Raw genomic sequence first — 26,743 nt, 5'->3', positions numbered from 1 at the left:
GTGCAATATAACATCTATTACTGCATAAATGAAACACAGTGAAAGCGAAAAAATTAGGCCGATACCGTAATTTGCTTATCATGTAAAACGTCACGCGACGCCACAGTGAAACTCTTCTTTTTTTTCGAAGATTTTAGTTTAAAATAATTTTATAGAACTGTTTAGAAAAAAAATGTGTAGTTAATGATTGTTAATGATTAAGTAATCTGAGATAATTCATTAATTAAATAACTCAATGTCGGGAATATTTCTCATAATAGTAAATGAAAGTTATTCAATTATCGCTTAGAATGGTTGCTGTGTGAGAATGATTGTTCCCGTAATAAATTTAAGTAACTGTAAGATACTTTTTAGAAGAACATTTTATCATTGTTAACACAATTTTATAAAGTTAAATGAATATATATTGCTTAATTACTTCCGCACTTTACTTACATTTGTATTTAATTATTTATTTCGTAAATGCATATAACATCAGACTCTTTCAAGTTGAGCAATATTACAAAAACCAGTTTCCTAGTAAAGCTGTTTTGCATCGACTCAATCCCAAAAAAATGTATAGATAAAAAGTGCAAATTTTCCATTTGCACTTGCCGCATCTCACACGGTATCAATGCATATTATTACAACGTCTCATCCATAAATAATACTAACCGTTCTCATCTTCAGCTGGCGGTGTGATAGGTGACCACGTGACACCGTGGTCAAACGTGATCAGAGATATTAAGTGTTCGGGTTCCACACTCTCAACCAATGATTTGGAATTCACTTTAGACGCAATGTATATCCCTTTAAGGCCCTCTACGCGATATAGGTCCGTGAATGGATCTTCTGTTACGTCCCTAGAATAAATAAATAAATAAATATTAAATAACTAACTAAATAAATATTAAATAATAATTGGTAATCAACAACAGTATTAACTATCTTGAACTTTTAGTTTTAAAAGCGTTTTTATTTAAATAACAAATTAAATATAGATGATATATTTATAGATTAGTATTATTTTTCACTCTGTCAATTTTTTGACCATATTTAACTAATAAAATGTAATATTTCGGTTAAACATTTTAATTTTTAAATATGGTATTGTTCAATACCTTTTCAAACATTTTCCTGTTTACATGCTATAATAGGTAATGTTTATTTGATGAATAACAATTACATATTTACATTTGCATTGTATTTATTTGAAAACATTATTCCTTCAAGAAAAACTAAATAAAGTGTTTACCAAAATATATACAGAGGCTATGAATTTCTTATTATATGAGCGTGTGTGCCGAGCACAGGCGTCAGAAGTAAAACTTCTTTTGCAAGATTCAGAGATACCAAAATCGTCGCTTTACTCCATGACGTGACGGTATTACCATGACATTGAAATTTTACTCTTAACGCGCCTAAAGAAATTTCACTTAAAAAAAAAAACAAATTTTCGTTATCAGTAGGTACAATTAAAGAAATTAAAAACAATTCTTACTCAAGCCAACTATGCTTCCAGTTGCCTTCAGGGAAATAGCACAAAATCTGTTTGAGACTCAGCACAAAGTTGTATTTCGTGAAGTTCCTGCTTATTTCCGAAACGTATAAGTTAGTCACGCTCTCAGTGTGCATGACAGAGACGAATATACGTTTGTCCGTCACGTCTGCGATGTGGAACTTCTTGAGATCCAGCTCGGTTTGGAAATCTGCTCTGTAGAATGGACCTCTTTGGTAGGAAATGTATAGATCCACATTGTTCTTCTGAAACAAAACCATAAATAACATTTTGAATGTTAGTGCAGACGTTTGTTTTGCGTTCATATAGACCTGATTAAAAAAAGGTCAGTGCTCAAAGTATACTTGCTAAAAATGAACTGATGAAAATATGGAATTTTGTAGTTAAGGATCCACAGAACAGTTCTTTCGTATCATCATATATTAAATGTAAAATTAAATTACATATATACATTTAAAAATTAAAAGAGCAACTACAGAGTTTCTTGCCGGTTCTTCGCTGTAGAAACTACTTTCCCAATCGGTGGTAAATGGAAAATCTATGTAAAGAAGATTTAAAAGTCTAGTTGAATAAATGAATGTTTGAGCCCGAGTTAGAGTTAACAGAATTGTGAAAACATGGAAGAAATTCAGTAAAACGAAACTATAAGAAGACAGTAATCTGCGCGATATTTGTAATGATAAGCGTATGCATTCCGTAAACAATTACCGAATACACAGAGTAGAATAAGATAAATTTTCAATCAGGTGGTTAAATATTTATAAACAAACAAGATACACAATTAACACAATATGTATAACACAACTTAGGTCATAGACCGGTCAGAGACCTTACGCACGCTAATGGAACACTTAAATATATTTATACTACTGTACTTTACTGATCCGTGTGATTATTCTGAGGATATTCCCTTTATAACCCTAAACTTTCTTTGGCATATTATGATATAATATGTAGTTAGATTTAAGTTAAAGATTATGTAATATTGACATGATTTTAAAAGAGCAACTATGTAGTTTCTTGCCGGTTCTTCTCCATAGATATTACTTTCCGAATCGGTGGTAAATGTTAAAAATACTTATATGTACTTAATGACGATTCGAAAGTGCTACTAAAAGTAGTCTAATTGAATAAATAAATGTTTGAGTTTGAGTTGAAACACTATCTAATGCTCTGTGTAGTTGATTTATTTGATTCAATGAGTATTAATTATAATAATAGAACAATAATTGTTTAAAATAAAAACAAATAGCATTCAATGTTTACGCGTCGCTGTTATAAAAACCGGGTAAACAAGATTAGAACCTAATTCATTATAGACAAGATTTAATAGAATCATGGTCATGTTTTTCTTTTTTCCTAATTTTTAGTCTTTCCAATAGTCGATAAATTTTAAAACGGCTATAATTTGACTCGGCTGTTACTATTTATTTGTAGATGGTTTGGACATGGTTTTGCATAATACGCAAGGGTTATATGTTTATGAGTTTTATCCTCAAACTCATATTATTATCAATATGAAGGCCATCGATATGCACTGTTATTGTACGTATATAATGCCTAAAATATTTACTAGGTGATCATAACAATAAAGTACTAGCACGTGACTCACTTCGGTTTAGCAGTCACTATGAATCATGTGTATTTTACATTGCAAATAATATGTTACAACAAAGAATTTTCAGACATAGATAAATATTTGCCGCTTTACTTTATACTCGTTACTAGAAAAAATATCACATTGCATTTATTATCTTCCTGAATAGAAAGATTTTCACGAGCCGTGGATATTTTATTAAAAATTATATAAAAAATCTATGTGTATAATATGAACGAACATAGTGTATATTAAAATCTACATATTATGGTAGATTAAAAGGAAAAAACACAGCGATTTCATCAGAAAGTGATATCGGAATGTATTTAAAAGTTTTCCATTCTGACGCAAATTCGTGTGAAAAAGATTTATATTTCTAATAATTCGTTTATATTTAGTTTCATCGACTTGCAGTTTAACCTAGTGTTTGTAAGGCTTCGCTTGAGGAAAGCCTTTGTTACAAATTATACGTTTCAAGTTCGATATGATGTCGTAGGACAAAGAATAAAAACTATTCATAGAAAAGGTAGCGTGTTTTTTATAAATCTATCCTACTGCTTACTAATACTAATGAGTATTACTAGAAATTTTGTGAGGGTAGATGGATGTTTGTTACTCTTTCACGCAAAAACAGACCATCGCATCGCTTCAATATGAAATTTAGTTCAGTGAACGTTTATAAGCATTTTTATTTAGTTTTAATTAACTGTATTGGCCGTTTAACGTTGAAGAAGATAAATTAAATAACATATCGTCATGGAATATAACCAAAAGCTTTCTTTTTCTTAATTTTGATTATAAATTCAAAATATTAATTGGTTTAAAAAATTTATGCAACATGAAATAAATTTTAAATGCCACTATTTTGAATCTTCAACCTAATGAATTTACAACCGGTATATCTGACGACTAAGTATCTTGAAGTATTAATTGCTTGGTATATATTATGAAACATCAATTTATCTTTCCTGTATGAATTCCGTGTTTCTTATGTTTTACCTCAAGGAAATCCATTAGCAGAAGCTATGATGGCGTAAAAAATATGAGGTCGCGTGATCATTAGCATTATTATTTAATAATTATGAAAGTAATATTTACTGAAGCCGTAATATTATGGTCTTATAATAACAATAATCATTTGTGGAGAGTTGTTATTATTTATTTGCTCTCACTCACTCTAACTCAAAGTATTTTATTAATAAGTAACTGAAAAACTGTTTTATTCGTCCGAAAAACATATCTCTCGATTAAAGTTTCGTAAATATACTTTATTAATTTTGAGTAAAAAATATCTGTGAGGCATCAAAAGAAATGAGGCTACAACAATTATAGGTTAATAATAAGGGCTATGTTATTAAAATCAGCATACTTATTGAAATAGGTAAATGCTCTTAATTTTTTGTATTTCAGTTCTATGATATACACATTATCATAACTCATTTGTAATAATTATGTTTTCCTACTTGGAAGGACATATTCGTAAGAGCAATAAAAATACCGATTAACCTGTTACCTAGAACGTATAGAATTATATAATCTGTGCTATTACTAAAACAATTATGAGTTAGGAACTCAGATGGATATGACATTACTCCGTTCGGTCCATGAAGAGAGAATTCTCTAGACGTAACCAGTGTATCGTAAGCGGTATAAATTTGTGCCCATATTATTCACTTGAGCAACCACATCCTTGCCGAGTGGAAATTTAGTAACATCAGCTCTATTAAACCTCTATTCCGCTAGTTATTTTATTATTTAATGCGTCCATTGTTTATACGCATTGTGTATTAATTGTGTTATAGTATTGTTGTTCGTTTATCAGAGAAATTTATAATTTTATTTGGTTTTAAATTTTTAATAAAGTTTTATAAATTAATATTTTATTTGACTATTCTTAACTACATCAGATGAATACAGTTTCAATGCTGCACTATTCCTGAGTTCCGGGTTAAGACAGAGCGAAGGCGCGACATTAGTTAACTACAACTAGACATACTACATCTAACTGATGTTGTATACCTGGACTTTATCAGTAATATATACAAAGTATTGGCTTAGTATCATATTATGTATGATATCTAATAAATAATGTTGCATTTACAAAACAAATGTGTGTTTACTAAACAGATATCTCGTTTCAGTAGCAACAATTTTGTTTAGCTTGGGATTACACTATTATAATAAACTACAATCTAAGCGATTTTAATCTTCAAACTTTATTGGCGATCTTTAAGATACATAATAACTAAGAAGTGAATCATTATCACTAGTTTCTAGGTTCAATAATAACGAGCTGATATTTTTTAATTCAGGAATAATTTAAAGAAATACCTTTCCAATTTAATAATATGTAAGTTTATATTATTAACAACATCTATGAAGAAATCCAACATCAATAAATCTCATTTTACATTTTTAGATAAACTACATATTATTTTATATCCGTTACGGTAATAAAAACAAAGCTATTATATTAATAAATATTAGTTTATCTAATTAACGATAATGTGGGTTATACCGGGGCGGAAAGTAGAAACCCTGCAGCAATGTACGCCCACTAAATAATCCTTAATCCCTAGAACCCTATCAGTAGTGAGAATTTCCCAAAAAGCTTATTCAAATTTATTGAAATAAGATATTAAGTTAATATGTACCTTATTACAATTTATAATTTACAGAATATAATTATCAAGCTAGATATGTAAATTGCAACACCATTCGGAGATTTAAGGTTAATCCGTCGATTCCAAATACCAGAATTATATAATAGTTATAAGAAAAATTGGAACACATTTGTAAAAATTATTCATAATAATAGTATTTTCTAGTAAGTTTCCATCACGGGATGTCATCCGAAAAATATTATCCACTATGAGAAACCGCAAATCTAAGACTTATTTTTAACAATATGACTAACGATACAGTACAATTCCTAACATCACAAGTATGACCTAAAGCGTCAACCTTTGAACCGAGAATACCTCATAATAAAACGATTGATATACAGCGGATGTGAATAATACATTTATCAGTGAGAGTGCAATCGTAATTGCTTACGCGATGCTGATACTGAGCTGAATATAAATTGAGACCTTGTGCTTGTGCCTTTAATGTGCAGTTGTATGAGTGGTATGTTAACATTTAGATTCTGACCAGTGAATAAGTTATTTGTCATGTGTATTATTTCATCTAATACAAATGGAAGCGGGTAGTTTGTATGTTTAACCTTTTAATTCTTGTTCACAAAAAACATATTTTTATGATTTTAAACAAATAATATCTATACTAATATTATAAAGCTGAAGTGTTTGTTTGTTTGTTTGAACGCGCTAATCTCGGGAGCTACTGGTCCGATTTGAAAAATTCTTTCGTTGTTAGATAGCCCATTTATCGAGGAAGGCTATATTATATGTATCATCACGCTAAGACCAACAGGAGCGGAGCAATACGGGTGAAACCGCGGGGAACAGCTAGTAAATAATACAAGTTTATGTCCTATGTTGTTTATTATCTTGCAACCTATTATGAACCGACATAAGATTGGTTTACAAAGACTTAAAGTAGCCTATCTGTTAATCCAAACTACAATGTACCCCGATACGATACGATCAGCTGTTTTACCGTGAAACAAACAACCATCCCATCACAGTCTTGTTTATAATTTTATTAAGAAAGATAAGATAACTCAAGATATAATCACAAGATAAATTACACACATAGTAGGTTAACATTTACTTACATCGTCCGACTGTCTAGTCGCGAACATGTAGTCGCCCTTTATCTGGAAGTCCTTAGCATCCGCGAAGAGTACTTCAGCGTGTCTCATGTCTGAGGGGTCGTTGACCTTGAGCACAGTGCTGCTGCTTCGTGGCTTCATACGTTCCACGTAGAACACTTTGGGCATCTCCGGGCCAGACGGCCAGAAGAACGTCTTCACGAAACTCTGAATTTGTTTGAACGTCTTGCCGCCGTCCACTGTTAGATATAGCTGCAAAACGATTGAATATTGAACAAATTTTATTTGTATTCCTATGCCCATAGATATAAGTGCGATGAGACAAATAAGAATCAATGTTAGCAGAGTTGACAAAATATAACAAAAGCTAAAAATTGAGAATCTTTCGGCGTTTTGGGAACGGGTAAAGACGTTTTAAAAAACCTTATCTTCTTCATTTTTTTAAGCTGTTTAAAATAGATATCAATTCTTTACTCATAAACCGGTACAATGTCTCTGACTGATAAACTATTTTTTGTTTTGAAATACGAAAAACTCGTTATGAAACTAAGTCGTAATTGATTTTAAATCAATTAAAAATACCCATTAATTATTATGCGAGTGAAACCATAAACGTTAATTTTGTAACTTCAAAGTACTTATGTCCACTATGATGAAAAAGTTATGTAGTTTTTTCATCATAGTAAACATACTGATTATAAATAAATAAAACCATGTAAATAAATATGCTATGAATCGAGAACCACTTTCGTTTGAGAGATCTTCAAGTTGGATAATTCCCATAATTTTCAAATGGTGCATTCAGTTTACAAAAACCGAGTTTCAATATGGGTTAAAAAGAAGATAGAAAGTGAATATTTACAATCATTGTTATTACATTATTATTTACCTTGACCTTTACATGTATAGTATAATTAAATTCAGATGTGTGAAGATAATTTTTGCATGTGATGTTACTGATTAGCACACATACATAATTATCTAAGGTTAGGAATTACACCACTCAAGGAAACTTATCATTTGTGTGTACTTCTGTACTACATAATTATTTACCTATTTAATAAGCATAATATTTTAGATTTCACAGTGATAGCTAACAATTAAAATGTGCAATTTGTTAGTAATTTGCATTCTTGAATTTAGTAAGAAGAGAATATATAATATTAAATTTAAATAAATACATTTAATAATTAAGACAATTTACACTGTATTTACACTGCACACGAAAATGATATATGTATTTTTTTATTAATAATAATTTTTATTATCTTGTAAAAATTTTAATAATCATATAAAAGCCCTTAATCTAGCATATCGTAAAATAGTAACACCAAACAATACTCACATTTCTATTCTGGCTAGTTTTGTCCAATATAACAAATCTGACAGGAAACTCTTCATCAAAGACCAATTCGTTGGGATTGAAGGTCAGGTCCGTCCTATGAATGGTGTGCCCATTGTCATTGGTTGTGTACAACTTCTTGTTTGTTGAATCAATGAAGACGCACTAGAGAGAAATTTATGTGTAATGCAAGGGGAACATATATCTATAATTATTTACTAATCTATACTAATATTATAAAGCTGAAGAGTTTGTTTATTTGAACGCGCTAATCTCGGGAACTACTGGTCCAATTTGAAAAATTCTTTCGGTGTTAGATAGCTCGTTTATCGAGGAAGGCTATAGGCTATATATCATCACGCTACGACCAACAGGAGTGGAGCCACGGGGGTGAAACCGCGCGGAGCAGCTAGTCTATACTAATATTATAAAGTTAAAGAGTTTGTTTGTTTGTTTGAGCGCGCTAATCTCAGGAACTACTGTATAACTCCATTTTTCAAGGAAGGCTTTAGGCTATATATCATCAAACTTATACCAACAGGAGCGAAGCAATGCGGGTCAAACTGCGGAGCACAGCTAGTATTATGTATTATAAAAAAATGTATATAGCATTTATTCAACCTGAAGTATAAAAATATCTTAATTTGTTGTGAAGGTCATTCTTAATAAAATTGCATCAATAAGACTTTTTTATGATTGCAATTTAAGTGGTTTTAAAAATGTTGATTTAATTGTTGTCTAGTCTTATTGTTATTACCATATCCTTCTTAGAATTAAAGTGTGCAATTAAAATAAATTACATTATAAAAATATTTTAATAAATGAAGATTAATTCTATGTTTGTCATAAAATCCGCTAAACCAATTTAGATCAATTTCGTCATAGGCTTGGACAACCTATGAAAAGTGCTTAAAAGCTTAAACTAATTCTTGGAGTCTTAAATTCATAAATGCCAGTAGTAAATTGCCAGTACAATATTGAATTATCATAACATATTTAAAGCATATTCAACTTCCATTTGTAGCAAAGAACTTGTAATAATAAGAGTTAAATTACACACTCATTTAAATTGCAACATTTGACCTTTTAACTTAAAAATATTCAAATTACAGTTGCTCTTATTTAAACATCCTGCTGCAGTCTGTAACATGAATCTTTAATAACAAGGAGTCATATCACCTTTTTGTTATTATTACATGATATGAGTTCAATGATTTACTTTTGAAGGAAAACTCATCAATTAAATAATTTGACAGCTCTTTGTTTTGCCAACATCTATGTCCTTGATAAGTACTTTATACATACATTCACATATTTCACAATGTGAGCACAATTAACAAAGAATTTAAAATGATTGAGTATATTAAGAAAAACATATCTCAAACATTTTGGATGGAGACTTAAATGTATGCAATTAATAAATTATTAAAATACAGGTGGTTATGACAAAATTTCATAACAATTTCATACGTTGCAAGCTGCTCCATTTAAACTCTATAAAGGTTTATTTCCTTATACACAATAAAGATAATATTATATTAAATACATGACAATCAATTCAGTTATTAAAAAAAGGAAAACATACTTTAAAATTATAAGTTTTGTTTGCTAGATTATTTAGAATTACATATTACATGGGATACTTTTATTAGAATTAATATTAATACAATACCTATTATTACAGTAGCCTAAATATATTGCAAGCACTCCTTAGAAAGTATCAAAACAACTAGCTTTCACTTTCATGAACCAAAAATCTAAAAATGTTATTCATAACAGCAAAATTAGGTATATACTGAGTAAATTATACTTACAAATTCTGGGTACTTTGGATGATTGAAGAATTTATCAAGTTGTGCATAGCCACTGTCAGGCTCATCTCCAAGTCTGAAACTTTCAGTCTTGTTTGTGAAGTTCTTGCCATAGTCATATGAGATATACAGGGCTGATGGAGAAATTGAACCCTTATTCCTAGGGCTGGAGTCCCTTGCCAGGCAAATGATCACATTAGAGCCTTCACCAACCCAATGCACCATTAGCTGCTGGTGACTATCATTGAGGTGAGTTGTCTAAAAATAAAGTGAATCATAACATTTCTTTATGTATAACTCGTTCAAAATAAATAAATAAGGAGACACTAATGACAGAGAGAATATTTGGCGAAAGTATTGATTTTTCTATTTATAAACAAATGCACACTTCGTAAATAATTGATGAAGGTTACAACAACAAATGCTTTGTCATGTTCAGATAAAAATAGAAGAAAATAAAAGTACATAAACAAGAAATACATTGTCATTGTTGTGAAATAGAAAAAAATAATCCTATTTACCGCCGGTACGCGTTAACAAACAGAAAGGGGAATGAATGAATTTAATAAGGAAATGGCATATTACCCATGTACTAATATTTTTTTCCAAAGGCGGTGGAGTTAAGGTTGCATCTCGTTTATTTCTTTCATGCACATTGCTATCCGCTTTTTCGTCGTTTCTATTTATTACAGTAAATTTACGAGAGGTATGCGGGTCTTCTGCCACGTACAATGTGTTTCCTGACGGAACATAATCACAACTCACAGCACTAGAAAATATATAAAGTATTGTTATAACACTAACATAACGTCCTAACACCCCAAACATTTTGTCATCACTAATAATTATGTATCGTCCGACCACGAAAAGAATTTGATTAAAACTGCGCCAAACGTATCACAAAACTACAAATTCACGATTGACGACTGATGTGTCAATTCACTCAATTGTCAAATTCAAACTGAAACTGTCTTTACTGCTGAGTGCTGACAGTGACAAACAGACAAGACAGATATTTTTTTTAATAATTTATTCTTATCCATGGATCACGCCATGGATACAAAGACAAGACAGAAATGGTAATATATTGCCATGTTAAAATGTATATTTATCACAGATATTTGTACTAGCGGTCCGCCCCGGCTTCGCCCGTCGCACATATGAAAAATAGATGTTGGCCGATTCTCCAACTTACCCGATATGCACAGAAAATTTCATGAGAATCGGTCCAGCCTTTTCGGAGGAGTATGGCAACGAAAACTGTGACACGAGAATTTTATATATTAGATTTATCTTGATATAGGTATAAAATAAAAGTATTTAAAAATAAAAAATGTGAGTCATGGAGATTATATATTTTGTAGTATAGTACTTGAAGTATAAAGTCTCAGTATCAGTCAATTTGTGTCGTCGAACTTTTGATCCTTCGACATTTCGCTTTCCTCACGATGTTTTCCTTCACCGTCCAAGCAGATGTGATGCTATGAACATGCGCAGACAAATTGAAAAATCAATTTATTTCCTGCACGCTCGCCTGGTCTCGGTTTGCCATGCCTCGCTCAACTGCAATCTGCTATATTACTTGCTCTGTGGTTCGTGGAAACGGCTCAAGCTCAACTGTGCATTTTACAAAACAAGCGAGGGATGTATGCGAGGTATGATCGAGTTAGTTCGATAGTTTTGAACAATAGCAATATACTCGCACCACGCATTTTCCTCATACAGCATTGGTGGAAAAACACCCTTTTACTCGGTACCTATCACCACAGCCTTTGATAGAGCATAGGCACAGAACTAAATCGAGATAGAAGAAAATAGTTCGTCGATTTATATGAGAACCGACCGTGTAACATTTTGCGTAGGTACTTTGACGTCACGCGAGTCTTTTAGTGATGTTCACAACATCAAAATAATTGTCCCCTAATAAATAGAAACTAAGTAGGTAGTTAAAACATTTTATGGAATCGATTTGGGAATCGATTTCGACTTTGACAGAAGAATGAGAATATGAATGTTAATTTTTACAAGCTTTTTATTAACTTAATCTGTATGTATATGCATGTGTATTAGAATGTATGTACATATTTATATATGTACGTTCGGATCAAATCTTGCAATTGAATATTAAAGTAATTTTACTCAACTTATTGAGCTTACATTTTGCATACATGTGCAAGTCAGGTGACAATATTAAATTCTAGTATCATGGTGCTAAGCTAATGATGGAGACGGAAGGAACTCCTCAACCACTTAACATTATTCGCCGAAACTTTGATGGGCCAGTAAACGAACCTTCGTGAAAATGTATGGAACAAATCAGACTGTGTTTCGTAGGAAACCAGTTTTTGCTTCCATCCATTTATTTTTCACAAGAGAATCTTTCGGAAAACTGAAACAAATTTGCAATAAGTATATAGTAAATATATTTTAAACCTTCGATATACCTAACAATAATATTATAGGATTAAAAAATAATTATCATTTTTCTGTTTTCAATAGGTATCGATTTGAATCGACTAAGAAATCGGCATTGAAAATCGTGGCGTACAACTCTATATACTTACTTTTGACAGAAAAATGAGAAATCAATCTTTACCGCGTTTCGACAGTTTAGAATGTTTTATTTTCATTGCTGGTTTTCAATGCATGTCCAGTCTGGCGTGTAAAATTAAAGCCGTAATGGAAAAGTAGCATCATTCCGTTACCGTTTACATTAACCCTTATTCAAACGCGAGCCTATGGAGGAGTTAACAAAAAAGTAAGATACGTTCCTAGGTAATTTTAGGTCGTAGATTTCAAAAATTCACACAAAAAAGGGGTTAGTGGGGGGGAAGTAACCTTTTTTTGGTGGGAAGTATATATCCCGTCATCTGTTCTCTCTTGTAAAAAGGTGGGAACTATAGCTCCCAGTGTTCTAGTGTACGTAGTACATATCTGTTAACTGTGGTTCTAGTATGACACCAATATTTTCAAACACTAGCTAGTTGCCCTGACTCCACTTGTGAATTAAATTTTATCGTTAAAAATTATACAGGGTTACTTGTAAAACACCGGCAACCTCGCAGGACAAGATAGCTAACATCATAAGCAACAACATTTGTTCTACGACTTTTGATAATTTGTTAGATTTTATTTTCATACAAAAATAAATATTCATTTAATTTTCCGTTTGAACTTTGAATATTATAAACTCTACGCCTCCCAAAAATTACGTAAACAAGAAGCGAACGAGAGGGGGAAGGGGGCGTCGCGTCGTCCATCCGATAATGAATAGAACATAGACTTACAAATGTTAGGAGAGTACAATAAAAGTTTAAAAAATCATTTAAAAATAATTTATTGCCTTATGCCAAAAGTCGTAGAACAAATGTTGTTACTTATGATGTTAGCTATCTTGTCCTGCGAGGTTGCTGGTGTTTTACAAGTAACCCTGTATAGATCATATTTTTAATAAAGCAGATGAAAGCTAAACAAGGCATTTTTCTAAAACAAAATAAAAGCAATAGGTAAATACTAATGTATTGAGTTAAGATGTCTAATTATCTGATCAGGAAATAATGAATAATAATAAATAAGTTGCTTTAACCAATTAAAAAAGATTTTTAGACACACGGATTTTATATATAGAATTTCCGAATGTCGTGTGCAGTGAAGAACACTGGGATGATATCTTCCCACTTATAGACTTAATTTCAATCGACTCTACCAAGGTATAAACGAAAGATTCTGGGCATATTTTTACGTTTCACGCAACCGTAATAGAGTCTAGTTTACATAGCTAAAACTCAAATCTACTTATCTAATTTTTTTTCAGCACTACACAAAAAACTAAAAAATAACGGTCGTTTTCGGTGGCAAAATCACGTCACCTGACTTTGACGTGTGTTTACCATGACATGTAATAATTCTCTGAAAAGTGTTTCCATGAAAAAAGTTCTCTGAAATGTTAAGATTGCGTAGATAAATATATTATAACACTGCATTAGGTTTAAGCATATAAAAATAAAACACGATTTACTTCAATCTTAGACGTGGGAAGTATAGCTCCCAGCGTTTTAATAAGGGTTAAATTATAACGGTGCACAAAAATAAATTGTTTTATAAGTAATAACAGATATTTTAGGGCAAAGAGTACTAACCCGTGAAAGAAATATTTTTATTGACACCTTCAACTTTTTTGGTGGTGTTTGTACAGTTAATTATCGAGCACGGGGGCATTTTCTGTTTGCATTAGTACGTCACACACGGAGAGAGGTCGTGAATAGACTGAGCATCGTGGCGAGCAAAGACGATGATTAATCGTCTTTTCGCCACTTTCCTTCTATCTCGATATAGTTCTGTGAGCATAGGTATGATTATTTTGACTGACCGGTTGGCTTGGTTAGTAGTGGGCCTTAGGAATTAATATTAAAAAATTTTGCAGCTTTAATTGTTATGACCACATTATAGCGTATCTATTCTAATTATACAGTAGATACCGTAAAATGCTGCAACTTTGCACGGATTTTGACGTTTTTCTTCGATAAATCTTTAATCGTTAAGAAAGTCGTATGTTTTTTCAATTACTGTCCAATATTGGACTTTAAGCTATAGGAATACATTTGCTATTAGTAAAATAAACACCTATAAAGCACCAAAAAATTGCTTTGAAAACGTAGGCAAAGTTGAGGTAAAAACTACAACATTGCCTGTCATAATATCTTTTCAAATGAATAGGTATTTTGGTAACGGATTTGACACCCATATTGCCATGAAGTTCTTTTCCACGTCAGACTTCACTGAATCTTGAATAGCACAAGAAATTTTTTTTTACAATGCTAGGCAAAGTTGTGCATGTTTCTCTAAAACTCCCATACAAAAGTGAGTTTGGTGTAGGGCTGCCCCAAAGGAAATGCAACAATTTTTCTTAATATTCAAATATATTTTTAATAAATCAAATTGTTGTACTTAAATTTTAATCACATTTTTTCATAGGAAAACAAATATTATTTAATAATATTAGGTTATTACATAATATTAGGTTAATATTATGTAATAACATTAAAAAAAATAATGTTGGTATCTATTACGTATAGGTAAGTAATAAAAATTACAACAGCAGCCTGCAGTGAGATAAACAAATACTTTTACATAAAATCAACAAAGAGTTTTACATTAGTGAGATCAACAAATAGTTTTCCAACATTTTCCATTAAAAACCTGCAATCGGTCATTTTTTCTAAAAAATCGTGCAGAACAATACGCAAGTCAATCATACTCAATCTTTACTCAATTGACAACCGAACTCTGCTGATAAATTAACAACCTCAGCAATATGCTTTTCTTCTTCTGCAAATAATTTTGTAGGATGGCCCACAGATTTTACATGAAGATTCTTACATATTTTGTTAAGAATAGTACGCCTAGGAATACCGAATTGCTTCTCCGCCTCGTATGAAGATATTTTCTTACATGTGACTAAATCTTTTTTTTTTTTTTTTTTTTTTTTTTTTTAATAGCAGGCAAACGAGCAGACGGGTCACCTGATGTTAAGTGAACATCGTCGCCCACTTGCACCCACAATACCAGGGGTATGGCGAGTGTGTTGCCGGCCTTTAAGGTGGGTGTACGCTCTTTTCTTAAAGGTCCCCAAATCGTAACTCATTGGAAACACTGCCGGCGGGAGCAGATTCCAAATTTCCGTAGCACGAGGCAAAAAGCTTCTTTTAAAGCGAACTGTTGTTGATCGCCAGCTGTCCAGATGGTATGGATGGAATTTGAGCTTGTGACGTGCTGTACGGTGGTGGAATTCAGCCGCAGGCAGTGTTCCAAACAGTTCTTCAGAGCACTCCCCATGATAAATGCGGTAGAAGACGCACAAGGAGGCGACTTCTCTACGCAGTGCTAAAGAATCAAGCCGATCGGTTAGACTTGGCTCGCCAACGAGGCGCACAGCTCTCCGTTGGATTCGGTCAAATGGAAGGAGATACTGTTGAGGTGCACCGGCCCAGAGATGGGAGCAGTATTCCATATGCGGCCTGACTTGCGCCTTATAAAGGTTAAGGCGATGGCTCGGAGTGAAATACTGCCCCGCTCTACAGAGTACACCTAATTTCTGGGAAGCTAACTTAGCTTTTCCTTCCAGATGACAAGAGAACTGCACATCACTCGTGATTTCGAGACCAAGAATTCCGATACTGGCTGTGGCTTTTAGGGGAGTACTTTGAAAAATGGGAGTCGCGATAAAGGGATTCTTCTTAGCGGTAAATGCGCAGACTTGTGTCTTATTGGGGTTAAATTGGACCAGGTTAATTCGACCCCAATTCGAGACTTCATCTAAGGAAGTTTCGATTTCGGACACAAGATCGTTCCGGCACTCAATGACGCGATCCCGAGAAATATTGCTTCGGCCGGCATAAACTGCATCACACGTACTGTCATCTGCATAGCAATGAATGCTGCTAACGCGCAGCAAATCATTGATATGCAGAAGAAACAGTGTGGGAGACAGAACGCAGCCTTGAGGTACACCAGCGTTCACGAGCTTGGGTTCGGAGCATGAACCGTCGACCACGACTTTCATACTACGCTCAGTGAGAAAACTGGCGACCCATCGGCAAAAGTTCTCGGGAAGCCCATAGGAAGAAAGCTTCGAAAGAAGCGCTTTGTGCCAGACCCGATCAAAGGCTTTCGCTATGTCCAAACTGACCGCCAATGCTTCACCCTTGCTCTCTATCGCCTCCGCCCAACGATGTGTTAAATATACTAGAAGATCACCAGCCGATCGTCCGTGACGGAATCCATACTGACGGTCACAGATCAGCTGGTGCTCCTCCAGATATTTCAGCAACTGGCGATTCATAATGGTTTCCATTATCTTGGAGAGCAAAGAAGTGATAGCTATGGGTCGATAATTGGACGGGTCCGAGCGATCGCCCTTTTTCGGGATCGGATGCACTAAAGCCGTCTTCCATGAGTTCGGGACAACGCCTGTAGAGTAGGAGTACCGGAAAAGTCGCGTCAGAACCGGAGCCAACTCAGGTGCGCACATCTTAAGCACAATAGGAGGAATACCGTCAGGGCCACTTGACTTATGGACGTCCAGGGAAAGGAGTGCTTTACGCACTGCTCTCTGACTAAAACGAATGTCAGGCATGGATACTTCACATCGTGGGATGGTAGGTGGCAAGAACCCTGTGTCGTCCAACGTCGAATTAGCAGCAAAAAGAGAGCCAAGAAGGTCGGCTTTCTCTTTTGCTGTGTGGGCCAACGAGTCATTCTCCATGCGCAGAGATGGTAGGGACGGCTGACAAAAATTCCCTTGCACAGCTTTAGCGAGGGCCCAAAAGGCTCGAGTTCCAGAAGGAAGTAGGGCAAGTTTTTCGCCAAGCTTAGCAATGTGCTCTGCTTTCGCTCTTGCAATAGCCTTCTTGAAGGACCTAGAGGCCGAGTTCAATTCTCTTTTCAATGTACGGGCGTTTGGATCACTAGATGCGAGTGCATTGGCCCAGGCCTGGAAGCAATCTTGTTTACGGCGCGATGCCGATTTGCAAGAGCGACCAAACCAAGGCTGGGACTTGCCACCCACGGGAACAACAGAGTTTGGAACAAAGAGCTCCATTCCCTGAAGCACCACATCGGCGACAGAGTCAGCACACGCACTAGGATCATTCGCGGAGAAACAAACTCGGCTCCAGGGATACGATGAGAAGAAAGTACGCATCCCATCCCAATCTGCCGACTTATAGTGCCAAACGCGGCGGTGGCCTGCACGTGGAGGCCGAGGTAAGCGCAAGATTGGCACTGAACTCCGGACTAGGCAGTGGTCGGAAGAGCCCATAGGGGCATCGACATTTACCTGGTAGCCTTCCGGGTGGGAAGTCAGCAGAAGGTCCAACAAAGAAGGCGTATGATCCTCAATGTCTGGAATTCGCGTGGGCGATGATACCAATTGCGTGAGGTTATAGGCAAGAGCGAAGTCGTGTACAGATCTACCCGCATGGTCGGTTGTTCGTGACTTGAGAAATTCGGTATGATGAGCATTGAAGTCACCAAGGACAACGATTTCTGCAGCAGGAGTCTGATTAAGCACGGTGTCAACCGATGACTGAATGTGCTCAAAGAGTCGGTCCGATTCGTCATTTCCGCTATGGGACCTATAAAGGCACGCATAGATGCGCGGGTGGTCGTCGCATTCTACACGTAGCCAAAGGATGGAAAGGTCCCTACCTTCAAGATGACCAAGGCGACGAAAGCAGATATCTTCCCGGATATATGCGCATACACCAGCGCGGGGTAAAAAATTGTGCTCCAGGCTGAAGCCAGGGTAACTAAGGTAAGATGCATCAGACGGTGAAGATATCTGAGTTTCGGTTAGAAACAGTAAGGCCGGCTTCGCCGTTTCGAGGTGGTAATGCACGGCGTTGATATTAGAGTGAATACCCCTGATATTGCAGAAGTTAACGCGGAGCGTGGAAAGGGGTGCGCAGGTCTTTCTGCTCTTTTTGCCTGGTAGGGAAGTAACGAGCGGTATTTTGCCCTCCCCAGAATACGTAGGGCGGCCTGAACAAGATTGCTCAGGGAGGGATTCTCCAGCATCAAAAGAGCTGGTACCCTCCTGGGGTAAATTTCTGTTTAAAACCGCTGCCATGATGCTTAAAGGGAGGGGGGGGATGGGCTTCCGGATGCCTCACTTACCTAATGCGAAACGCAAATTTATGCTTCACGCCGGTTTCCTGTGAGGTAGTGGTCCTGCCCCGGACGAACTACAGCCCGTTCGTGCTACATACAGAGACTGTATGCAGCTGTAGTTCTACCACTCTAAAGAATCTACCGCCACATTCAGCATCTACTCTTGGGTGGGTTGCTCATGTAATCATAAGTCCTATAATAAATGACTTAAAGAAAATTAAATTCGACATCCTTAATTTCTGATGATGATAAGTAAAGAAACATCTAGACAATTACACAAGCAAAACCACGGTCGATTAAGAGTTTGTTGAAAAAATTAAAAGGGGCAGCCCTAACCCTAGATAATGTTGAGTAAAAAGTTGCGAAAATCTGACACAACTTTGCCGACCATGATTTAACGGTTTAAATTAAGATATAATACAGAAAAAACAGTTAAAATACATAAAAGAGCATATTTTCTTTGCTATATAACATATTACGCTAGAAAATAAAGCATAAATATTCACAAAATGAAATTTTCCTGAGAGACGGTAAAAAGCGAGTATCCGCACCGACAATGAAACGGACTCTGACAGTTTGTTAACTAAAATTTGGAGTGACGTGTGATTGAATGTTGCCATACAGATTGCCGACTTGCTTTTAGTAATACCATAGACAATAAAAAACATTTCGCAGCGGGAATAATTTAACTTTTTTGAATTTAGGCAATGTTGAGCTATAAAGGCAATGTTACAGCATTTTACGGTACTAATAATGTGCAAATAAGGCTAAGCGCGCACCACGATTTTATGCAGCGTGATTATTTTATCGCAGAAATACAACGTATGAGTTACTATGAGAATGCGCGCACATGCGATTAAATAATCGCAGCGATTTTAAAATTGTGATTTGTCACATTTTGCTGCGACTGCTCGCGACGCGATTGTCGCGAAAATGAAATGCAGAATATGAAATTGTATGGTACCGCGCGCACTGCGATAATAAAATCGCACACTCGGGCCCGGCTGGCACTTCACTTGTGTTTCGTCTGTCCAACAGTAAACATCGTAGTGGTATAGGTAGGTACTGTTTGGTAAACATAAACTCAGTAATCTGTCAAAGGTTTGAATTTATTTATTTATTTAACACTTTATTGTACAAGAAACAAAATAAACATAAAGGTTACAATAATAAAAAAAAAATAAAAAAGCACAAAGGGCAGCCCTTTGGCGGAATTTTTATGCGACTTCAAAAAAAAGGAGGAGGTTATCAATTCGGCCGGTATGTTTTTTTTTATGTATGTACACCGATTACTCCGAGGTTTCTAAACCGATTTACGTGATTCTTTTTTTGTTCGATGCGGAATGGTGTTGAATTGGTCCCATAAAAATTTAATTCGGATAGGCCCAGTAGTTTTTATTTTATGAGCATTTTTGTCTGTAGGTATTTGTAAATTTTGCAAGTGCAAGTTTGAAGTCGGTTGTTTTTAACGCAGTTATCACTTGTCATTCAATAATAGCCAAAGAATTTTTTGGGATACATCCGAAGTTCATTATATTTCTGACTAGCTTTCCACCCGCGGCATCGCCCGCGCAGTCAAAGAAAAACCCGCATAGTTCCCGTTCCCGTGGGATTTCCGGGATAAAACCGATCCTATGTCCTTTCTCGGGTATCAAAATATCTCTATACTAAATTTACAGACAGACAGAGTTACTTTCGCATTTATAATATTAGTATGGATAAAAGAAACTTTTGACAATTCTATCTGCTGTAAAAGAATGAGTCCAATATAGACGAATTTTCTTTTTTTTTTCTTCTTATCCTCCGAAGTAATAATAAAGACAAGCAACTTGTACGAAATCCATGATGAAAGTGAGTAATAATAACTATTAAATTATCGCTGTGCGCGCACCGTACTCTCTGCGATTTTCTACAGCGCGATTTTGAAATCGTGTCGCAAAAATTAAAATCGTGGTGCGCGCTTAGCCTAAATTACTGCATATGACTGCATGGTATTAAATAGGGAAATAGGATAAAAGGAGCTATCTATGTCAAAAAGAACAAAACAAATGCAATTTTAAATTTTTTATTATCTTACATAATCTTACAGGACAATAACTTGTTGTTTAGCCTGTTGTTTGGCCTTCACTCTGACCTGTGCGGCGATTCTGTCGAGGTCACGTCTCCCTTGAACAGTGAGGATGCGACCACCATCTGGGATCTTCTCAACAAGCTTGAGAGCTTCGAGAGCCTGGAGGGCCTTGCGCGCGATGCTGCCTGATGATCTATAATAACCAAGAAAGTTCAAATTTTCAAATTTCAAATTTATTTATTATTATTAAACATACATACATACAATAATTACAATTTACAATTACAATTTATTACAATAGGTATACAATTAATATTCATGTAAAAGTATATAAATAAAAAGTCTACCAAAACAATTATTTATACAAGCCAATGTTTCCCTAGCTAGGTTACTGGGCAACCTGTGTTTAGGAGAAACAGCTTGCCTCTAAAATAAATACACAAAACGCATCTTAGCAAGTATTTAATTATTATAAATTAAAATTGGTTACAATAGGGAGTAAGAGAAAAAAAAAAATATGTGTAAAATTTAAGGTGTATAAGAGAATGCGGGTGTGCCGAATGAAACTGTATCTTATGAATGTATATATATTTGTGTGTGTATGTGTATGTGTGTGTTTGTGTAAGTGTGTGTATGTGTGTGTGTGTGTGTGTCTGAAATATTATATTATAGATATCTAAGCAAGAGTCACATTTACACTTAAACCAGTATCTCAAGAAGTTGTTCTGTCTCGTCATAAGTTTTTCCTAATAGAAAGAAGCGTACGGTTAATTTACATTTAGAATACGGTAAGGCATAGATGCTAAGACTATCATTAATTTTGTTATACAAATAGGGTCCGAGGAAGTAAAAGAACCTCTTGGTGAACCTGCTATATGGCTGAGGAACAGTGCAGATTTTGTTCTTTTGTCGAAACGAGGTTGTAACTAGAGGTGTTAATCGGTGTTGTAAAATAATAGTCTGTAAAATAAAATGTTGTCTAACGGTGAGAACCTTCCAATCTTTGTACAGGTCGGTTGTACAATAGTTGTGTTAATAATGTTATGTAATAAAGTGTTAATAAGTATGTTTAGATAAATTTCGGTGCTTTAAATTTTTATGTCAAATAGAATATATTTTATTGTTATAATTTTTTTTGATGTAAGAACATTCATTCTAAATAAAAACAAGCAAGCATTCTGCCTGTGACTTGATTGCATTGTCCAAAACTTATGTAACAATAACATTGTTGTACATTCAGCAATAACCTCATGATTTATTGGTGAAATCAGAATGAAACCCATTGCAGTAGTTTTTTGTTTAATACAGACAGACAGACAGAAGCAGCAGAGGTCTTAGTTTTATTTGATGAAAGGATCACCAAACATTTGATTGTTTACAACAAAAATTATTCAAACTATATTATAATCAATGCACTTGATTCAAAAATCCAATTTAAAACTGCAATTGGTCAACTGTCAAACAGTTACTTTTCTTTTGATACATTCATCTTTAAGTACCTAATATTGAAAATGATAAGTAAAATATAAATAAATGACTATCATACCTGCAGAAGTGTGAGGGGGTGACACCGTTGCGTTTGCGACCACCAAAGATCTTTGTGACGGTCTTCACACCAACCGGTGATCTGATGTAGATGTGTCTGAGTACAGCAGCGCAACGCACGTAGAACCAGTCGGGGTCGTAGGGAGCCAGCTCTTTGAAACGACCAGTCTTCACCAGGTCCATGTGTTCGGGCAGTTTAACCTTGCCAATCCTGTAATTAGATAAATAAATGTTATAATAAATTAAATACATAGGAGGTCTTTGTCCCATTATTGTGAACATAATATATCTGCTGATGATGATGATTGAATATAATTTAGTTTTCAAAAATCTAGAAAAAGCTTCACAGCTTTATACTTTTTAATTTTTGTGTTTTAGGCTTTAGCTGTCTAGTCTGCCAAATGAGTGATGATTACATCCTGCTGCAATGAACAGGTATTTTACGAATGCATCTAAACAGAACAAGCATGTGCATTACGCTTTGGGTTTACAATGATAGTGGAATAAGTACTATAGGTGTATGCTAAGGTTTATTTATTATTTCATTTGGCTCAAATGATTCAAAAATCCATTTTTCAAGTTTAAAGGGAAACAAAACTTACTTTTTGAGATGGAAGGCAACGGTCTTGACGACCTTGTCTTGTTCAACATCTTTCAATGTGACGGATCTCATCTGAAAAAAAACAGTTTTCTGTTATCATTTTACATACAATAGGTTTTTGAGTTAATAGGTATGTAGTCATAAAACAATTTCCTACTTTTTAAAATTTACTCTTTAATTTTAATGTAGTGTTGTGTTGACATACCTAATTATTACGATTGGATATTATTAATAAACAAGTGATAGGAATATTTGTGTTATTTATAGAGTACTGTATAATGTATCCGAAGTATACATGTTATCGTCTATGTACTAATAAGTAACATGTTATTCATGTAATCAATATTATTTTTTAATTACACATTTCTGATATATTTCAACACTGAGATTTGTCCTATTTCTCATGCAAATGTAGATCATAATATAATTCATCATAAAAATAATAATAATGATAAATTATAGGTATTTTTTATGAATAAATTCCAATCAAATTTTAAACAAACTGGGGAATGATGCCTGCAAAAATTAATTTTTAAATGCCATTACTGTTTTTAAATTTTATTTGCAGGTCAATGTCATTTTAAATAATGTGGATGCTAAACGGGCTTTAGGAAAGTCAATACCAAAGTATAACAACCCAATAGTGAAGTTGAGGTTAGATTTTCAAAATTATAATACAATATGAATTTGTTCATGTCCTATATACTTTATTGAATCCGTTATAATAGAAAGGGATAAAATTGTATAAATTATGATGGTAACCGATTCATTTCGGAGATAAACCTTTTTTTAAAGCGACTCGACCCTCGAGTTGAGTTGCGTTGAAATGGTCAATTGTGATGTTCATGTTAGTATGAAATACATTGTACGATAAACTATACCTTACTTAAAATTAAAACTATGAAAACACCACTTTTACGTTTCCACTGAGAAATATTATTGCAAAACCACGCGGTTCGAGTAAAACACTCACCTTGCCTTGTGTTGGCAGCCGGAAGAAAGACAGAGAGAGCAAAATGATGCCATGTGTCGGGCTCGCTGTCAAAGTCAAAATTTGTTTTTAAATAAAAATGAATCCACACAATTTACGTAAAATAAACAAATTTTAATTTCATTGCAAAGTTGGCAAACAAAAATTAATTTTATACAAATAAATCCTTTTTTTTTTATTCAATTATTCGTTATTTTTTTTTATTTCTTCGATTATTGTTATTTTTTTAAAATAAAACATTTTTGTTGTCTTAGGGTCAACTCACACCGAAAGAGCGGCGAAGGGCAGGGGAATTCCGTGGAATTCCTGCGGCCGGCGGCGCCGCGGGCTCGAGTTTCTCAGGCGATACCTAATACTAAGTTTTATAGTAATGACAATAAATTAAAAATTCATATGACACGGAAACTGCGCTCCGCTTCGCTGCCCTTCGCCGCTCTTTTGGTGTGAGTTGACGCTTAAGTTGACATTATACACGGACCGCTTCAAGCAGTTGAGACTGACGGCTTGAAGCCACGACCGCGCGGTGAACTATGGACATTCATTGAACGGCCATTACGCGGCCGTACACGGACTGATCGAGCCGCCAACGGCTGCTCTTACATTGTTTTTTTATTATTTTTTCGATCAATAAAATCATTAATTCGATCGATTTTAAACTTTTACATTTTAATTATTAAAAGATCTGGCCATACTAAAGTTTATAATATTCTGTGTTTTTAATAATTATATAATCTATTGATTCTTCGTAGGTACTCTATAGTCTATACCTTTTTGTTGTCATTTGTCTGTTGTCATAATTTAGAAAATGGCCGCGAAACCAAGTTCTGCTATTCCAGAAGGTATTTCTCTTTCGTCCTTTTATTGTTCATTCTTTATTATTTAATCGAACGGGAGAATTTTTTAAAAGCAATATATTCATAAAAAAATAGTTCAGAGCTTGTTACGGTTTATATTTTTATCAATGTTTTTAGTAGGTATGTGAATATGCTCTTCATTACAGGACAAATAACTTCTGATGATATTCCCCTGACATCTCTGGAAGAAAGCCTTTTAAGTTTAGAAAAACTTGATCGAGCATCGCCCGAGCTATGGCCTGAACAAAGTAAGCAATTATATTAATTGTTTGTTTTTTGGAATTATTCTGATTAATTTGAAAGTGGCGGGCGTTGCGTATTTTTAATGCTGTCATTCCTCCCACCATAGTGTTGTCGGAGTTTGGCATTACGTTTGTAACGATCGTAATTTGAACATATTTTATTTAAAATGGAAGATAATGGCAGTTATCCTATTAAAGACGACAACTCACAGTGTTCAAATGAATCTTTTGCAGTTCCTGGTGTATCTGAATTCGCACCATTGCTTAACCCAAACCAATCTCCACCCTCATGGAATAAAGGACTAACCAAAGAGGACATGGGCTTAATTCAACGTAAGTTTAGAGCCTATTTTACGTTATTTTTGAATTTGCGGAGCAAAACCATATAACTAACAATACCCTCTGTAATTATTTAATATTACAATGCTAAAAAAAATCCAATTGGAATCGTAGAATTTCTGGAATAATACAATAAATTAGTAATTTTTTTGAAATATTAGACCTACTATGTAATGTTTACTTTGTATTGAAACAAGAAAGCAAATTGCTTTTAGAGTCTGTGTAATGATCATGATTTATTTATAAGAACTTGCTAGAAGAATAGTATTGTATTTGCAGGGTTTATTTTATAGTATTTGTGGGATGGGGACAAAAGTGGAATTCCTGTTTTCTTTCAAATCAATTCTTGTTTTTTTTCAAAGTTGAGCGCATAATATAAGTTAGTGTCAATAAAGTATTGAAGATTAATGGCACTATTGTAATTTTCCATGAAGATATATTATAAATTATGTCCCTAAATATGTACTCCTCACTCATTGTTTTTTAAGACTCCCATTGTGTGGCACAGATAGATACTCAAATTGCTCAATATCCTTCTAATATTATAATTGATAATATAAAAGTGGTTAGACAGTCAATTACGCAATGTTTTTCTTTTTACTGTAATGAAAAGTTTCATTTCTATATGAATTTCTTTATTTACATGGGCAAAGCCACAGAAAAAATAAGGAAAGAATAAGGAAAAAAATATATATATATACTGAGCAAAGTTTTTCTCAATTACAGAACTGGGGTCGCTAACCACAATTGGTCTTATAATGGAGGTCAAAAAATTGCATGATCTTGCTTATCAACTTGGACTAGAAGAGGCCAAAGAAATGACGAGAGGAAAGTATCTGAACATATTCTCTAGGAAAAATCGATAGTGATTAGTGATGATATGTTCCGAGTTTAATTTTAATATGTTAATAATAATATATGTAATTTAGTTGTACTGGTTTTAAGAATAAATTATAATTTTAGTTCATTGTTTGTCTTTAATTCAGATAGCAACGGGGAATTTTTTTAGGCAGTATTTATGTTTCCCAATAAACAGACGATACATAAAAAAATTATTTATCAAGCATTCCAATTGAAAATGAATTTAATAATTGATTGTTGAAAATATTTAAAAATTTTAGAATATTTTTCATGAATTTATAAAAATCCTTCATATACATAGTTATGTTTATTGATTGCTTTTGTATTACTGTTTCTTTTAATTTGTGATTCAAACTAATTAAAGTAGGTATGTAATATGTATGTTTACTTTTATTACACTTTACATTATAGTACTAGATCCCACTGCAAGATTATTACGTTCATAGTTTTTTTGATGAAACCAAATTTTTTTATAATTAGGAGAATAATAATTTAATTAAATTTTTTCTAATCGATTTTTTAACCGACTTCAAAAAAAAGGAGGAGGTTATCAATTCGGCCGGTATTTTTTTTTTTTTTTTTATG

The 26,743-nt window shown here is 34.0% G+C and overlaps 2 protein-coding genes across 6 annotated transcripts in view; one reads left to right on the top strand and one right to left on the bottom strand.

The window, feature by feature from the left end:
* Positions 1-23,951, bottom strand: part of LOC123697302 (40S ribosomal protein S19a) — a 41,700-nt gene extending 17,749 nt beyond the window's left edge. For 2 of the 5 annotated variants that reach the window (XM_045643767.1, XM_045643769.1), the window contains exons 1-6: positions 10,570-10,901; positions 9,988-10,242; positions 8,177-8,338; positions 6,835-7,083; positions 1,481-1,740; positions 655-842 (exon numbers count right to left, since the gene is read on the bottom strand). In XM_045643767.1, coding sequence (XP_045499723.1) covers positions 655-842; positions 1,481-1,740; positions 6,835-7,083; positions 8,177-8,338; positions 9,988-10,242; positions 10,570-10,812 — 1,357 coding nt within the window. In that variant the 5' untranslated portion in view covers positions 10,813-10,901. Of the gene's footprint in view, positions 1-654; positions 843-1,480; positions 1,744-6,834; positions 7,084-8,176; positions 8,339-9,987; positions 10,243-10,569; positions 10,902-20,703; positions 20,919-22,271; positions 22,482-22,872; positions 22,944-23,752 lie in introns of those variants that run through there. The other 3 variants (XM_045643772.1, XM_045643768.1, XM_045643770.1) reach the window with 3 other exon arrangements.
* Positions 23,952-24,642: 691 nt separating this feature from the next.
* Positions 24,643-26,264, top strand: LOC123697300 (protein lin-52 homolog). Its single transcript, XM_045643766.1, has 4 exons — positions 24,643-24,701; positions 24,863-24,964; positions 25,193-25,291; positions 26,024-26,264. Exons 1-4 carry the CDS (start codon positions 24,668-24,670, stop codon positions 26,161-26,163), a joined length of 375 nt encoding a protein of 124 aa, XP_045499722.1. The 5' UTR covers positions 24,643-24,667; the 3' UTR covers positions 26,164-26,264.
* The last annotated feature ends 479 nt before the right edge of the window (positions 26,265-26,743 follow it).

Source organism: Colias croceus, chromosome 14, assembly GCF_905220415.1.
Source record: "Colias croceus chromosome 14, ilColCroc2.1".
NCBI classification, from domain to species: Eukaryota; Metazoa; Arthropoda; class Insecta; order Lepidoptera; family Pieridae; genus Colias; species Colias croceus.
Note: the sequence above shows the minus strand (reverse complement) of the source record. Positions and strands in the feature narration are given on the sequence as shown.